Genomic DNA, 17,536 nt, shown 5'->3' on the forward strand with positions numbered 1-17,536 from the left:
ATAAAAAGGGTGTGAGAGGTTAGTCAACAAAGTCAACAGTTATATCATTGTTTAAGTTGGAGGATATTTCATTGATAGTTTTTCTCTCTCTCACTCAGTTATGTTTCTCTCAAATTTATTAACCAAAGACCATAAATGACTTCTTAATGTAACTGTGCTTTCCTGGACTTAACTTTGAAAAGAATCAGATCCAGAACACAAATTATGCACCTGTTTCAGCAGTGTTATTAAGACACAAATGGCAACTTTGTAAACAGGGAAGTACAGAAGATTTAAAAAATACATTATTTGTTTTGCTAGAATTCATTATTTGTGTACTGCAGTACTATTATCTGGGAAATAATGGCAGATCCTGGACACAGTATGGTCAAAAATCTAAATCCCATCCTCAAATTTAGTGAGAGAGATAGATAAATAAGCAGATTATGACAAAATGTAAAGAGTGTGCTTATAAGGTAAACGGATCAGAATCCCATGCTTGCTTGCCTGCCTCTGTGTCTGCCATATTATTTTAAGGTGTAAATTTCCCTCCATTCTAAGTTTCTCTAAGATTCTGTAGTTTTGCTGCTGTTTGTTTATTTTTACTGTTCCTGATCTGAAACCAGAATGATCATTTAATGAAAAAGATGATGACAACTTGAGAGTTGTTTTCTATCCAGAAGAAACAGATGCTTCCCATGCAATAGTAAAAATGAATTCAATACTATTTGCACAGATGGAATTTTGCCTTTGAATTTCCTTTGGGAGCAAGTTCTAACCAGGGCATTGTAATAGGACCTAGCTTTCCAGTACACTATTAGTGGCAGAGAAATTCATGAAAATGTTTTCCTTGCTACTGCCACTGGAATCAATCTGAGACTTCTCTTCAAGACAGAAAATATTAAATTGCTGGATTTTAAAATATTTTACTTTTATAGAGCATGTGAAAGAGAAAAAAAAATTTCTGATACCTGTTCAAAGAATTCCGTTTGGACTTTCCCCAGAATTCAGATGGTGAAAAGGAGAGATGCTCTTGCTGAGTTTATTTAGATTGTGATTCAGAGAATGTAAGACAAGCAGCAAATCAGCAGAGACAAGGTAGGGATCAAGCTAGTAACGTCTAATGCTCACCAGGATTGAGGATTGGACAAGTACAGCCTCTGTTAGTCCATGATTCTGGATACAGTGTTCGCTTTCCTCGTAAGATTTTCAGTTTGGTGGATTTTAAGACTTTTTTAATCTTCACGTTGACCTCAGCATGAGATCCTTTATCATGAGCCGATAAGATCTTTATTTTTAGCACTGTAGGAACACAATTCCAAAAGTAAAAATGAATAGAATTTCATACTACTCTTTGAACTTTGAACAACTTAGATATGCATTTCAGAGTATAATGGAAATGTGAACTAGTGATTATAATGTGGAAATATGCTCTAAAAATCATTAGGGATTAAGAGGTATACATTTCTATGGATAAAATAAACAAGTTACAAGGATGTATTATACAATACAGGGAATATAGCCAATATTTTATAATAACTGTAAATGGAATATAACCTTTAAAAATTGTGAATCACTAGTTGTACTCCTGAAACATATAATATTATATTTTAACTATATATCTCAATAAAAGAAAATCATTAGGCTCATTGATTTTACACTAACTTCATCCAATGTATCTATATTAACTATCCTCTTCCTTCTTAGACATTTTCAACTGTTACTTCTTTCCATATCACTATGTTAAGAGAACATCAACCATTTGTCTACTGCAAATAAATCTTAAGCACATTCAGCTATCAAATCTGAAAAGAAAAAAGATGCACAGAAAGTAGAATTGTTATCCTGGCTTTTATTTAGATTCTGACTATATTATACTCTATGGCCGGCTTTGTGTAATGTTATAACAAGGAGCAAAACGTTATTGCAAGAACATATTTTACATAGTCTAAAGAGATTAAATATTATTGGTTACTTTTCTTCCCTGGTGTAAAATTCAAGCTGACTGGGATTAGGAAGCTGTCCTGTGTGATGGCAGAGCTCCAGTTACATGATTCTATTATACTCTTCCATTTATGAAATGGATGTGGATAGGGATTATGTATATTTTGGGCTGTATAAGTTATGGAATAATAAAAGACTCAGACACTAGTCAATGATATGTCGGCAAGATAAGGCATCTTTAATATATTGAAAGTGAAAGTGTTAGTTGCTCAGTCATGTCCAATTCTTTGCAACCCCATGGACTGTAGGGACTGTAGCCCACCAGGCTCCTTTGTGCATGGAATTCTCCAGGCAAGAATACTGGAGCAGGTTGCCATTTCCTTCTCCAGGGGATCTTCCCAACCCAGAGATTGAACCAGGGTCTCCAGCATAGTGGGCCAATTCTTTACCATCTGAGCTACCTATACTTAAGAATAAAACCATTTAGAATTTAAAGATAGTAACAGTCTTTACTTAGGGCAATGACATTTTCCTTTGTCCATACACTTTATTTTCTGGGTATTTGAAAGTTAGAGGAGTAGACAGAGATGGCAAGGAAAAGAGTCAGGCAGAGAGCTATATATTTCCAGTATATTTCTCCTTCCTCCCACCACCTACTGAGCATCTAGTATGTGCAAGGAAATGTGCTGTGTGGTTCTCAAAAATCTCATTTCATGGGGAAGATGGCATCATCCCTGTTTTACAGATGAAGAAGTTTGGAGATGTTAAGCTACCCACCCAATAAACCAGAAATAAAACCCACATACTGAATCCAAAGCCTGAGCTTTTAATCACTGTGAATACACTGCTTTAAACTGATTTCTGCTTAGTAATAGTACTGGCCAAGGAGTCATTTAAGTGGCTAGAGACTTTCCTTTTAGATTAATAAAACAAGAATCATTCATAGGAAAGGATTACATGTCAAGATTTTGTTGTTGTCTGCCTCTTTTCCACATAGTAGGATAACCTTGCTTTTGCTCTAAAAGCCTCCTACTCTCACTAAGACATTCAAAGCCATCTCTATAAGGAAAATCTAGGTCAAGACCAGAATACTGTATTTACTACTGTTACATAAGACTAATGCTTTGATTTATTGAGAATGTCATAAACCAGGCCACTCATTTCCTTCAAAACTCTTTGTACAGGTAGTTTGAATAGATCCTTGGAAGCACTCATGGACTTCAGACTCACCATATGAGTATTTCATTCCACAGAATGCCTTGGAGTTTCCTAACACCTGTTCCTTACATTCACATTTACCTGAAGAAAGTAAATGAACATGGTGTTATAATTTGGAAACAAAGTAAAAAAAAAAATCAGCAAGTAAATCCAAGTGGCATAACCTTTTAAGACTTGAGTGATTTGTACAATATAATCCATAAGAAACCATGAAAAATCACTTAAAAGAAAACTATTTTAATTGAATTAGTTATCATCCAACAAAGTATTGACCTAAGAGAAATATAGAAAAGTAGAAACAATGATATATTTTAATGCTTGTAACTGATGTAGATGTGTACAGAGATGTGGGAAACATTGACAGATTGGTTCTAGCTAAAGTTTCTTGAGAAATCAGAGCACAGGATTTGCAAGTTGAAAATCATAGTGGGATTAAATAATAGTGGGAAAGATAAATCAAAGGTGCTTAAAATGAGCTGTTGTGATTTGTTCAATAATACTGCTTATCTTCTAAACAAAGCAGAGGATTGCTCATGCAGAAATTGCAGCAACCTGAGTGGATACCTCATGGCCTTTGATGATTCTACCACAGCAGGAGAGTATGATAACTACCATGTTAATTGAACTTCAAATGCTAAATGAGCTACAAAAGCCTAATTGAACTCCTAATGCTAAATGAACTCCAAAACCTATTTGAACTCCAAATGGCATATCTTTTAAAAAAATTATTTATTTATTTATTTGGCTGTACTGGGTCTTTTTTCAAAGTTGGCTTAAATTTCAACATTGAGAAAACTAAGATCATGGCATCTGGTCCCATCATTTCATGGCAAATAGATGGGAAAACAATGGAAACAGTAACAGACTATTCTGGGGGGCTCCAAAATCACTGTAGATGGTGATTGCAGCCATTAAATTAAAAGACACTTGCTCCTTGGGAGAAAAGCTATGACCAACCTAGACAGCATATTAAAAAGCAGAGACATTACTTTGCCAACTAAGGTCTGTCTAGTCGAAGGTATGGTTTTTCCAGTAGTCATGTATGGGAGAGTTGGACTATAAAGAAAGCTGAGTGCCAAAGAATAGATGCTTTTGGACTGTGGCGTTGGAGAAGACTCTTGAGAGTCCCTTGGACTTCAAGGAGATCCAACCAGTCCATCCTAAAGGAAATCAGTCCTGAATATTCATTGGAAGGACCGATGCTGAAGCTGAAACTCCAATACTTTGGCCACCTGATGCGAAGAACTGACTCATTTGAAAAGACCCTGATGCTGGGAAAGATTGAAGGCAAGAGAAGTGAACGACAGAGGATGAGATGGTTGGATGACATCACTGACTCAATGGACGTGAGTTTGAGTAACCTCTGGGAGTTTGTGATGGACAGCGAGGCCTGGTGTGCTGCAGTCCATGGCGTCACAAAAAGTTAGACACAATTGAGTAACCGAACTGAACTGCATTTAGTTGCAACACATAGGATCTTTGCTGGGGCATGTGGGATCTTTCAGTTACAGCATGTGAACTCAGTTGTGGCATGTGGGACCTAGTTCCCTGACCAAGGATCAAACCTGGGCCCACTGCATTGGGAGCACAGAACCTTAGCCACTGGACCACCATGGAAGTGCCTTCCCCGCCACCAATGGCATATCTTATTCCTCAGTGTAATGCTCTTCTCTTTAGTCCTTCAGCCTATAAGAACATGAGTGGGGAGGGACAACATAGGGGTAGAGGAGTGGGAGGTACAACCTATTGAGTGTAAGAGAGGCTCAAGGATGTATTGTACAACATGGGGAATATAGTGAATATTGTGTAATAATTGTGAATGGAAAGTAACCTTTAAAAATTGTATGAAAATAAAACAGGGGGAAAAAGAAAAAAATTTTTTTAAAGAACATGAATAGGTCTGTTATTTGAAAACCTTTTCTTGGCTGCTTTCCAATACTCCCTTTTCATATGCTAAGAAATCAGACATTAAAATTTGAATAAATCTTTCTTGATTAGGCCTCAGCCCAGATGTGTTTTCTTAACAGAAATCTGGAAGAGGAGGAAAACCTATTTAGTTATACTGGGTTGTTAGAATGTTTCAAAAAAGAAGTATTATTTATAGTTCTGTTGTACTAGTTAAAGCCAGTTAAGTGAAATTTTCATCTGATGTTCTCCATCTCACAAGACATGGTAGAAATTAAGAGTATCTTCATATAGTGCATTATATTCCTAGTTATGGAAACATGGCAGGTAAATAGATAGGTAAACAAAGTTGGAGAATTTGAAAAACCATTAGAAAAATAGAAGAAATCTTTCAAAAGCAATTGTTCAAACATAGAATTCAGACTAAGTAGCATTAAGGCACAAAATTAATGGGAAAGATTTTTCCTTTTCAAATGCTGAAAAGATAGATAAAACAACTTCATATTATCTAATCTTTCATACCTTCTTTCCTGCTGTAAACTAAAGTGACACCAATTAAGAAAATTATCTTAAGATTGTTAAGTGAAAAAAAATCATGATACAAAATTGCTGATATCGAGTGTTTCTCATATTTGAGTTCTTGATTCTTGAAAGGTCCATAATTCTCTGTGAGAATGCATTAAAACTGTGGTTTCTTAACTCTGCTCCAGCCACACTTGCCTCTTTGCTGTTTCTTAAATAAGCCAGGCCTAGGCTTCCCAGCGGAGAAGGCAATGGCACCCCACTCCAGTACTCTTGCCTGGAAAATCCTATGGACGGAGGAGCCTGGTAGGCTGAAGTCCATGGGGTCGCTAAGAGTCAGATACGACTGAGGGACTTCCCTTTCATTTTTCACTTTCATGCATTGGAGAAGGAAATGGCAACCCACTCCAGTGTTCTTGCCTGGAGAATCCCAGGGACAGCGGAGCCTGGTGGGCTGCCATCCATGGGGTCGCACAGAGTTGGACACGACTGAAGTGACTTAGCAGCAGCAGCAGCAGCAGGCTTCCCTGGTGGCGCTAGTGGTAAAGAACTGCCTGCGAATGCAAGAGACATAAGAAACTTGGGTTTGATCCCTGAGTTGGGAAGATCCCCTGGAGGAGGGCATGGCACTCCAGCATTCTTGCCTGGAGAAATCCCATCAACAGAGGAGCCTGGTGGGCTACAGTCCCTAGAGTTGCAAAGAGTCAGACACTGAAGCGACTGAGCTGGCACACACACACAGTCTCACCTCAGGGCTGCTGCACTTGCTTTATCTCCTGCCTAAATTCCTTCCTCTTTTATCTGTATAGCTCATTCCCTTACCTTCTTCACCCTATTTAGAAGTATGTCCCTCTCAAGTCCTTCTTTTCCTCCATCCCTGCTTTATTTTTCTATTATACTAAAGATCATTAAATATTTCATTTATTTATTAGCTGTCTTCCTCTGCATAAATTTAAGCTCCTTAGAGCTTGAGATTTTTGTCTGTTCAATTACTCTATTTGCAGCACTGGCACATAGCATAGGCTACTCAATAAGTATCTGCTAAAAGAATGAGTTTATAAAGAACACCTACAAATTTGTAAGAAAACTACAAATAGGAAATTCACAGAAAAAGAAACCTGAATGTCCCAGAAGTCATGAAAAATTACTAATCAGGAAAATGAAATTAAAATGGCAAGTTCTCATTTCACACCTTTCAGATTGGGAAAAAATTTGAGGTTTGATAACATTAATTTTAGAAGTCCAATAAATATTAGCTGAGTTAAACTGCCTGAGTGAATGAGTTATGATAGTGCTTGGCCCTTTGTATATGCTGTATAGATATTTGTGAAATACAAAGTATTAGTGAGGATGAACAACAGGATGTCATATTTTGATGGTGGAATGCAAATGGATACAACCACTTGAGAGAGCTATTTGGCAGTAAATGATAAATTTGACAGTAAGCACTCTTGCGACCCAACAAAATTCCAGTTGAGCTATTTCAAATCCTAGAAGATGATGCTGTGGAAGTGCTGCACTCAATATGCCAGCAAATCTGGAAAACTCAGCAGTGGTCACAGGACTGGAAAAGGTCAGTTTTCATTCCAATCCCAAAGAAAGGCAATGCCAAAGAATGCTCAAACTACTGCACAATTGCACTCATCTCACACGCTAGCAAAGTAATGCTCAAAATTCTCCAAGCCAGGCTTCAACAGTACATGAACTGTGAAATTCCAGATGTTCAAGCTGGTTTTGAAAAGGCAGAGGAACCAGAGATCAAATTGCCAACATCTATCGGATCACAAAAAAAACCAAGAGAGTTCCAGAAAAGCATCTATTTCTGTGTTATTGATTATACCAAAGCCTTTGACTGTTTGGATCACAACAAACTGTGGAAAATTCTTAAAGAGACGGGAATACCAGACCACCTGACCTGCCTCTTGAGAAACCTGTATGCAGGTCAGGAAGCAACAGTTAGAACTGGACATGGAACAATAGACTGGTTCCAAATCGGGAAAGGAGGATGTCAAGGCTGTATATTGTCACCCTGCTTATTTAACTTATATGCAGAGTACATCAGGAGAAATGCTGGGCTGGAAGAAACACATGCTGGAATCAAGACTGCCAGGAAAAATATCAAAAACCTCAGATATGCAGATGATACCACTCTTATGGCAGAAAGTGAAGAACTAAAGAGCCTCTTGATGAAAGTGAAAGGGGAAAGTGAAAAAGTTGGCTTAAAATTCAACATTCAGAAAACTAAGATCATGACATCTCATCCCATCACTTCATGGCAAATAGATAGGGAAACAGTGGAAACAGTGTCAGATTTTATTTTGGGGGGCTCCAAAATCACTGCAGATGGTGAGTGTTGCCATGAAATTAAAAGACACTTGCTCCTTGGAAGAAAAGTTATGACCAACCTAGACAGCATATTAAAACGGAGAGACATTACTTTGCCAACAAAGGTCTGTCTAGTCAAAGCTATGGTTTTTCCATTAGTCATGTATGGATGTGAGAGTTGGACCATAAAGAAGGCTGAGCATTGAAGAATTGATGCTTTTGAACTGTAGTGTTGGAGAAAACTCTTGAGAGTCCCTTGGACTTCAAGGAGATCCAACCAGTCCATCCTAAAGGAAATTAGTCCTGAATATTCATTAGAAGGACTGATGCTGAAGCTGAAATTCCAATACTTTGGCCACCTGATGCAAAGAACTGACTCATTTGAAAAGACCCTGATGCTGGGAAAGACTGAAGGCAGGAGGAGAAGGAGATGACAGAGGATGAGATGGCTGGATGGCATCACCGACTCAATGGACATGAGTCTGAGTAAACTCTGGCAATTGGTGATGGACAGGGAGGCCTGGCGAGCTGCAGTCCATGGGATCTCAAAGAGTCAGCCATGACTGAGCGACTGAACTAAACACTTGAGACCCAACAAAATGAGGTTCTATCCTAGAACAGGGATCAGATAATAAACATTATAGACTTTGTGAGCCACAGAGAAAAATTAAAGATTTTATGTAGGTATTTATGTAACCACTTAAAGTGTAACTGTTTAAACCTTAGAGCAGTTAGCTTTCAGTTCAGTTCAGTCACTCAGTCGTGTCCGACTCTTTGCGACCACATGAATTGCAGCATGCCAGGCCTCCCTGTCCATCACCAACTCCCAGAGTTCACTCAAACTCACATCCATCGAGTCGGTGATGCTATCCAGCCATCTCATCCTCTGTCATCTCCTTCTCCTCCTGCCCCCAATCCCAGAAACAGAGTCTTTTCCAATGAGTCAACTCTTCCTATGAGGCGGCCAAAGTACTGGAGTTTCAGCTTTAGCATCATTCCTTCCAAAGAACACCCAGGGCTGATCTCCTTTAGAATGGACTGGTTGGATCTCCTTGCAGTCCAAGGGACTCTCAAGAGTCTTCTCCAACACCACAGTTCAAAAGCATCAATTCTTCAGCGTTCAGCTTTCTTCACAGTCCAACTCTCACATCCATACATGACCACTGGAAAAACCATAGCCTTGACTAGATGGACTTTTGTTGGCAAAGTAATGTCTCTGCTTTTGAATATGCTCTCTAGGTTGGTCATAACTTTCCTTCCAAGGAGTAAGCGTCTTTTAATTTCATGGCTGCAGTCACCATCTGCAGTGATTTTGGAGCCCCCAAAAATAAAGTCTGAGGTTTCCACTGTTTCCCCATCTATTTCCCACGAAGTGATGAAGCTTTAGCCTGCAGAAAAGTATAAGGCATGCTAGATTTGGCCTGAGGGCTGTAGTTTGCCTGATCTAGTGAAACTCCTTCTCAAGTACACAATGTAACATATGTAGGAAAACATTCATGGTAGCACTGTATGTAATAGTAGAAAATTGGAAATTGGAGATAACCTAAATGGCAAACAATGGGAGAATAAAAATGGATAAATCTAAAAAAATGAACACATTTAAGTAAAAATAATTTTAAGAGGTAGGTAAGTTATCATGTACATAAGATTTTTAAAATATTACATAATATACCAATTATATACTAATTACATAATATACTAATTATATTTACTGTGAAAGTGAAGTCGCTCAGCCGTGTCCGACTCTTTGCGACCCCATAGACTGTAGCCTATCAGGCTCCTCAGTCCATGGAATTTTCCAGGCACAAGTACTGGAGTGGGTTGCCATTTCTCCATGTGATCTTCCCAACCCAGGGATCAAACCCGGGTCTCCTGCATTGCACGCTGATGCTTTACCATCTGAGCCACCAGGGAAGCTCACTATTTACTATATATATAGTAAAATAGTAAAAATATGAAAGTGAATGGTGAATACCAAAATTTAGGCTAGTGGTTATTCTGTGGCATAAGAAAGGCTAATTGAGTTTGTAGATTGGTACACTTAGGGCTTCAAATGTATCTGTAATAGCTTATAATTTAAATGAAAATATGGCTTCCCAGGTGGCACTAGTGGTAAAGAACCCATCTGCCAATCCAGGAGACACAAGAGATGTGAGTTCAATCCCTAAGTCAGGAAGACCCCCCAGAGGAGGACATGGCAGCCCACTCTAGTATTCTTGTTTGGAGAATCCCTGGTGGGCTAAGTTTATAGGGTAGCAAAAAGTTGGACACAACTGAAGTGACTTAGCACATAATTATTGCAAAATTAAGATTTGATAGTATTACAAGGTGTTCATATGGGTGTTCATATCACAGTTTTGGTGTTTGTAATGTTTAATAATAAAAATATTTTAAAACTTAAGTTTTATTTGGATGATTTGGTGATCACTTTACAGCCAAATGCTGACAAGATTTTTTGTCCACATTTGTATTTTTGATAAAAGTAAGTTGGTGCTAAATAGAAACACTTGATTTTCTATGAGAAAAGAATACAGACAGGATGAACCCAGAAATTATGTATTCACACCAATATTACAGCATGCTCCTCAAATGACACAGCAGATAAATATCACAGCAAAACTGAATCAGAAGAAAGAGTAGTATAGACTTGATAAGCTCAAAGAATCATCTTTATGTAGTAAACAGTGTTTTGACTTCAGTAAAAATAATTTTTCATATTCAATTAATGTTGCTAATATGAATTTTATTAGTTTTATTTGGCTTATATTTAGTTTATAAAATTACTTTTGTTTTAGCGTTGTAACAAAGCTATAAACATAAGGCATTCATAGCTAGTTTTTGCTTTGTACATACTGAGTTACACTAGGTCTGTAAGAATATTTTTCCTTTAAATGAATCTGTACATTTCCATCAAAACAGTATATTTTATAGAGAAGGAAACACACCAAAGTAATAAGAGTGGGATAGTGAGATTTGGGTATTTTTTTTACTGTGATATTTTGTGTTTTCCAATTTTTTTACTCTAACTATATATTATAGTTTTTTCTACTATATTATTCTACCAGTAAGAAAATTTAAAAAGCTTGTTTTATATTTAATAGTTTTATACTTATGGGGTTCACTACCTGGTTAACCTCAGAACTAAAGCATTCCCCTTATAAGATCCAAAATCTGTTCTCTGATTTGTCATGGATCACTGCTACTCAAGACCAGACCCAGAAATATCATCTCCAATTATACCTCTTGTCCCACCTGAATGTCGAAGTGCAGAAAATCCTTGCTCATCCTTCCACTCCCAGGTTGGCTCACTCTTATTGTGCATGGAATGGAAGTCAGGAACTTCATGATACCAGTCTATGTCTGTGCTGCTAATAAAATAGAAAATGATAAAGAACGTATTAAGGAATTTCTTAGAACTTAAATGAAATGAATATAGAGATTTAAACCTTGTCAAAAATCCGAGGGATGGGGGAGCCTGGTAGGCTGCCGTCTATGGGGTCGCACAGAGTCGGACATGACTGAAGTGACTTAGCAGCAGCAGCAGCAGCAAACCTTGTCAGCTATCTTCCTATCTTTTCACTTTTCAGAAATAAATAGTATCATAAAGGGCCTATTGTTAAAAAGAATAATTCATCTTGCAGAACCAGACCATCTCTAGAATCTTGCAAGCACAATTTACTTGACTCTGCAATTTGACAAAAATTCTTTAAAGAGATGTGAAACTACATCTTTGCTCCTCCAGTGGCATGAAATTTTCCAGATCACCATCAGATCTTCAAAAGAATCTGAAAGACGCAGAGACGAGAGCAAGGGCCATGCTTGTTCACCTGCTGAGGCAGTCTCCTGTATGAGGGTCGCAGCTCCCCGCACAGTCACAAGGCCGGCAGCCGTAGTCTCCGAAGCCCCAGTACCCCACCATACACCTCTCACAATGTGGCCCTGCCACCCCAGGCTTGCAAGGGCAGTCACCATTGCTGGGGTCACAGAAGGTCACGGAGCTGAAAGGAAGGACAGCTGATCCAACTGGATGACAGGAACACACTACAACAGAGAAGACACAGAAGCACCAGTGAGTGAACCGGTTATCTGTAGAGACTGGTCCCCAGCTGTTTCCTCTCACCACACAGCATCTCTGAGGCTCCTCCTTTACCCACTTCATGTATGCTCAGCGAGTGAAAGCTAATTAAACTGCAGATAAGAAGACATCATCAGAGAAGCACATCTGCTGCTAAACCACCTAATTTATCATAAAATTAAAGGCATTAACATGGATGGCTTTTTGTCTGGCGTGATGAGGATGAATAAGCAAAGAAGATAAAGAAGAAGCAGTTAGTGAGAAAGAAAAAAAAGTCATGAATGCATGGTGTTCTGGAAGCCGAAGCTCCAAGGAGGTGGGCAACATCAACTGTGTTAAATGCTGTAAGTCCAAGCAGATGAGAGGCAGGAATGGATCATTGTACCTGACAGCATGAAGACCACTGGTGTCCATGACAGGAGCAGTTTCAGTGTAATAGTGAGTAGTGCACCTCATTGAAGAAAACTCAGGAGAGAATAGGAGTAGAGGAATTTGAGCATGAACACAGACAGGGCTGTTGAGAGCTTTTCTATAAGGGCACAGAAATGTGGTGGTAGCTTAAATTGGAGATAGGAACACAGTTTTTGTCTGTTATGTTCATTTTAAGATGGGGGAAATTACAGCAGGTTTGATGTTGGTGGAAAAGATCCAGTAGAAAGGGGGAAATTGATCAGTAAAAGAGAGATGGGAGAATTTTTAAAGGGATATTTGGGCATACTTGGGTAAGGATAAAAGGATGGGATTTGGTGTAGAAGAGGAGGTGTTAGTCTTGGGTAAAAGCATAATTAGTTCATAGTAATAAGATGGAAGGCAGAGCATGTGGATACAAATGCAAGAAAGTGGATAAATGCCACGGTGGGAGCTGGGACTTTTCTTCTGACTGCTTGTTTTCTGGATAAAATAGAAAGCTATGTCATCAGGTGAGATAGATGACGAAGAATGGGAGTGGGGAAGTGACTGAGAGACTTGGAAGTGAAGTATAATTGCCAGCAGCATAAAGGGCACCTTTTGAGATTAGTAGTCATGAATTTATAGTGACTTTGGACAAAATGATTAGTTGTTTCTTCAGTTCTGTACAATTAGGAGAGTTCAGATGTGGCATAGGAAGAAAGCTTGATTTGACTGGCTGAATGTTTGTGTCCTTCCCACTACATTTGCATGTTGAAGCCTAATCCCCACTGTGATGGTATCAAGAGGTGGGAGGCCTTTAGGATACAGTTTAGGGGAGATGAGATTGGTGCCCTTATAAGGGACAAAGAGCACAGAGCTCTCTTTCTCGTGAAGGATGTGAGGCAAAAACAGAAGTTGGCAGTCTGCGATCTGAAAGAGAGCTCTCACCAAAACCGGGTCATGGCTGGCATCATATTGCAGACTTAAACCTCCAGAACTGTGAGAAATAAATGTTTATGTTTAAGCCACCTGCCTGCCTGTCTGCTAAGTCGCTTCAGTTGTATCCAACTCTTTGTTAACCCTGCGGACTGTAGCCTGCCAGACTCCTCTCTCCCTGAGATTCTCCAGGCAAGAATACTGGAGTGTTTTGCCATTTCCTCCTCCAGGGGATCTTCCCCACCCAGGGACTGAACATGTGTACCCTGTGGCTCCTGCTTTGGCAGATGGATTCTTTACCACCGAGCCATCTGGAAAGCCCTTAAGCCACCTAGTCTATGATATTTTGTTATAACAGCCTGTATAGGCTAAGACAGCTCTAGACAGACTAGAATCTATAATCACCATTTCTGCAAGGTCTTTATATTAATCAAGAGTCCTTCTCCTCAGCCCTATGGACAGAGAAGCCTAGTGGGCACAACTTAGCACATATGCAATAGCCGACTAACAATGCTGTGACAGTTTCAGCTTCCTTGTTTCACGCCTTCCAGATAGTTAACCACTCTTTCTTCTACACTGCCTCTGTTCTTTGTATGTATTTCTATTTTGTGTGTATCACAGTGCATCATTATGATTTGTTTATGTGCCTGTCTCCTTTATTACTAGACTCTGAACTCATTGACAGAAGCGTCTTTATCTTCTTATTTTGGCTTTCTATACTCCAGAACAGAGTCCGGAATACAGTAGATGCCCAAACAATATGGTATTGTAAAGTAAAATAAAGTAAAATTAAAAAAAAAAAGAAGAATTTATAGAATTGACATGAAGGTCATTCCAGGCTGCGGGAGTCATATGTGAAAGGGCCTGTTTGGGGAATGTGAGAAATTTAGTGTGTGTAGAGTGTACATTTAGGGGAAAGCAGTTGGAATTGATACCATTGTTACTGCTTAGTCACTAAGTCATGTCTGACTCTGTGACTCCATGGACTATAGCCTGCCAGGCTTCTCTGCCCATGGGATTTTTCCAGGCAAGAATACTGGAGTGGGTTGTCATTTCCTTCTCCAGGGGATCTTCCCAACTGATGAGGCAGAAGGGAAAGTGTTGAGTTAGGTTTAGAGCCAGACTGTGGCAGAACCTAACCTAAGAAGCTGAATTTTGTCTCATGGGTATAAAGAATCATGCACACTAGTTTCCTCAGCTTGTCTTTTGTTCTTGCTCTGATTGACTCTGCTTAGGTCAGATGTTCCGGAGAAGGTGATGGCACCCCACTCCAGTACTCTTGCCTGGAAAATCCCATGGATGGAGGAGCCTGGTAGGCTGCAGTCCATGGGGTCGCTAAGAGTTGGACACGACTGAGCAACTTCACTTTCACTTCACTTTGGTGACATCATAAAGAGACTACAGTAGGGAGGGGCTGATATCAGGGAAACCAAACAAATGAGAGAAAACAAGGAACTGAACTAAGACAGCAGATGAAGGAACAGGAGAAAAGGTTGGATATGAAAAACTTTTTAAATATTGAATTGCTAGCATTCAGGGGATGGATGATGAGGAAGAATGCATTGTTAAGGGACAACAGAAACTGAGGATGATTTTAAGGTTTCCAGTTTATGAAAATGAATAGGGCAGGCTGGGGTAGGTGAATCCATGTTGGGGCGGAGACAAGGAAGAGAGAGAGAAAAAGATGAGTTCAGGGTTAGACATATTGAGATGTCTGAAGAATACACTAATAAGTTATACTGTGTATGTATGTGCTTAGCTGCTCAGTCATGTCCAAATCTTTGTGACCCCATGGACTGTAGCCTACCAGGCTCCTCTGTTCATGGGTATTCTCCAGGCAAGAATACTAGAGTGAATTGCCATGCCCTCCTTCAGGGCATCTTCCCAACTCAGTGATCGAACCCAGGTCTCCCACATTGCAGGTGGAATCTTCACCATCTGAGCCACCAGGGAAGCCCAGTAAGTTATACCAAGCAACTGGAAATAATAATCTAATATAATAATAATAATAATAATAATTGAGAATTGTCAGCAGATGGGAATTGAAACTAGGACTACTGGATGAGATATCCCAGAGATAGTATACAGAGTAAGAAGATAACCAAAGTGGAACACTGGTGAACACCCACATAGTCCAGAAAGTGGAGGAGCAGTAACTCATGAAGCAGATAAGGACCAGATAGAAAGGGAGAAGAATCAAGTAGGTGTCATTATGGAAACCAAAGGGTGAGAAAGTTTCAAGTGATTAACAATGTCAAACAAAGCAGAATGTGTAAGTCACATAAGATATATAATAGGACAGTAATGCTGTCACACAGGAGGGCATTGGTGACTTGGAAGAACAGGATCTGAAGAAATGGAGGTATTAATGGTATAATATTCTGTTCAGCAGAGAAGACAATGGCAACCCACTCCAGTACTCTTGCTTGGAAAATCCCATGGGCGGAGGAGCCTGGTAGGCTGCAGTCCATGGGGTCGCTAAGAGTCAGACACGACTGAGGGACTTCACTTTCACTTTTCACTTTCATGCATTGGAGAAGGAAATGGCAACTCACTCCAGTGTTCTTGCCTGGAGAATCCCAGGGATGGGGGAGCCTGGTGGGCTGCTGAATAGGGGGTCGCACAGAGTCGGACACAACTGAAGCAACTTAGCAGCAGCAGCAGCATTCTGTTTAGATCTCCTTCATTTTGTTAAGCCTATAATCACTAGGGTAGTAGTTTTCAAACCAGCAGGAATGTGAGAAGTCTGCAAAAATTCTATATATGTTGTATCTGTGAAACATACCCTTCCTTTCCTCTCTTATGCTCTCCTTGGTTGAGAACCAATAAAATAAGAACATGGAATATTGCCCTTTTTAAAAGCAAAAGGTATAAATTATCTTCTTGGGACTATTTATTTATTTGCTCACTCAACCAACATGTGTTAGTTAATAATTCTAATGTTTATTTTTTGGGATCCAAAATCACTGCAGATGGTGATTGCAGCCATGAAATTAAAAGACGCTTACTCCTTGGAAGAAAAGTTATGACCAACCTAGATTACATATTCAAAAGCAGAGACATTACTTTGCCGACTAAGGTCCATCTAGTCAAGGCTATGGTTTTTCTTGTGGTCATGTATGGATATGAGAGTTGGACTGTGAAGAAGGCTGAGCGCCGAAAAATTGATGCTTTTGAACTGTGGTGTTGGAGAGGACTCTTGAGAGTCCCTTTTACTGCAAGGAGATCCAACCAGTCCGTTCTGAAGGAGATCAACCCTGGGATTTCTTTGGAAGGAATGATGCTAAAGCTGAAACTCCAGTACTTTGGCCACCTCATGAGAAGAGTTGACTCACTGGAAAAGACTCTGATGCTGGGAGGGATTGGGGGCAGGAGGAAAAGGGGACGACCGAGGATGAGATGGCTGGATGGCATCACCGACTCAATGGACGTGAGTCTGAGTGAACTCTGGGAGACGATGATGGACAGGGAGGCCTGGTGTGCTGCGATTCATGGGGTCACAAAGTGTCGGACACGACTGAGCAACTAAACTGAACTGAACTGAACTGATGAAGTATTTGTAGTTTACAAAACACAACTACCCCTTAGTCAAATATTTAATTTCCTTCATACTATGGCCCTAGCCCACTTTCCTAGTTTAACCTCTCATTACTCTCTTGCATATAGCCCTTATTGTAATTGAATGAGATGAATTCTTGGAGTTAGCCTTTATTCTAATCAAGTGGAACCCCAATCTTTCCTGCTTTTGTACCTTTATGAATCCCAATAGGGAAATATTTTCTCCTACATCTATTTTTCAAAATTCTACACATCCTTTAAGATCTATTCAAGTATCAACCCTAAAGGTTGTCTCTGGAAGGCCATGGTCAAAATGATTCAACGATTTGGAGTAGTGGAAGTGCTCATGGTAGGAACCCTGTTTGCATCTTTCTTATAAAGACAGAACCTCACGGTTGAAATTCAGTGATATTCAGAAAAGGTGCAGCACCCTTCCTGCTGCAACCCCCTCCCACCCCACCAAGTATGAAGCCCAAAGCAGCCATTCCATTTATCCATCTAATGGGCAAGTTTACCTTAGAAATCATTCCCTATTTCAACATAGTTGAATATGATTTCATCCTTTATTTGAAACCTCTTAGTGCATTTAAAAATAGCATTGTTATAGCTCTGCTCACTTCTACTTTGCATTTCAGACAGTCAGGTGTCTACTTTTCTCTGACCAACCAGTATGTAAATTCCTTG

General features: G+C 39.5%; 1 protein-coding gene across 5 annotated transcripts in view; it reads right to left on the bottom strand.

Annotated features, from left to right (window-relative positions):
* Positions 1-17,536, bottom strand: part of NTN4 (netrin 4) — a 130,345-nt gene that overhangs the window by 5,755 nt on the left and 107,054 nt on the right. Inside the window, exons 6-9 of one of the 5 annotated variants that reach the window (XM_013963984.2) lie at positions 11,721-11,934; positions 11,134-11,258; positions 3,154-3,222; positions 1,111-1,281 (exon numbers count right to left, since the gene is read on the bottom strand). In XM_013963984.2, the coding sequence (XP_013819438.2) occupies positions 1,111-1,281; positions 3,154-3,222; positions 11,134-11,258; positions 11,721-11,934 (579 nt within the window). Of the gene's footprint in view, positions 1-1,110; positions 1,282-3,153; positions 3,223-11,133; positions 11,262-11,720; positions 11,935-17,536 lie in introns of all 5 variants that reach the window. The other 4 variants (XM_013963983.2, XM_013963985.2, XM_005680465.3 and 1 more) reach the window with 4 other exon arrangements.

The sequence above is a fragment of the Capra hircus genome, chromosome 5, assembly GCF_001704415.2.
Source record: "Capra hircus breed San Clemente chromosome 5, ASM170441v1, whole genome shotgun sequence".
Classification (NCBI taxonomy): domain Eukaryota; kingdom Metazoa; phylum Chordata; class Mammalia; order Artiodactyla; family Bovidae; genus Capra; species Capra hircus.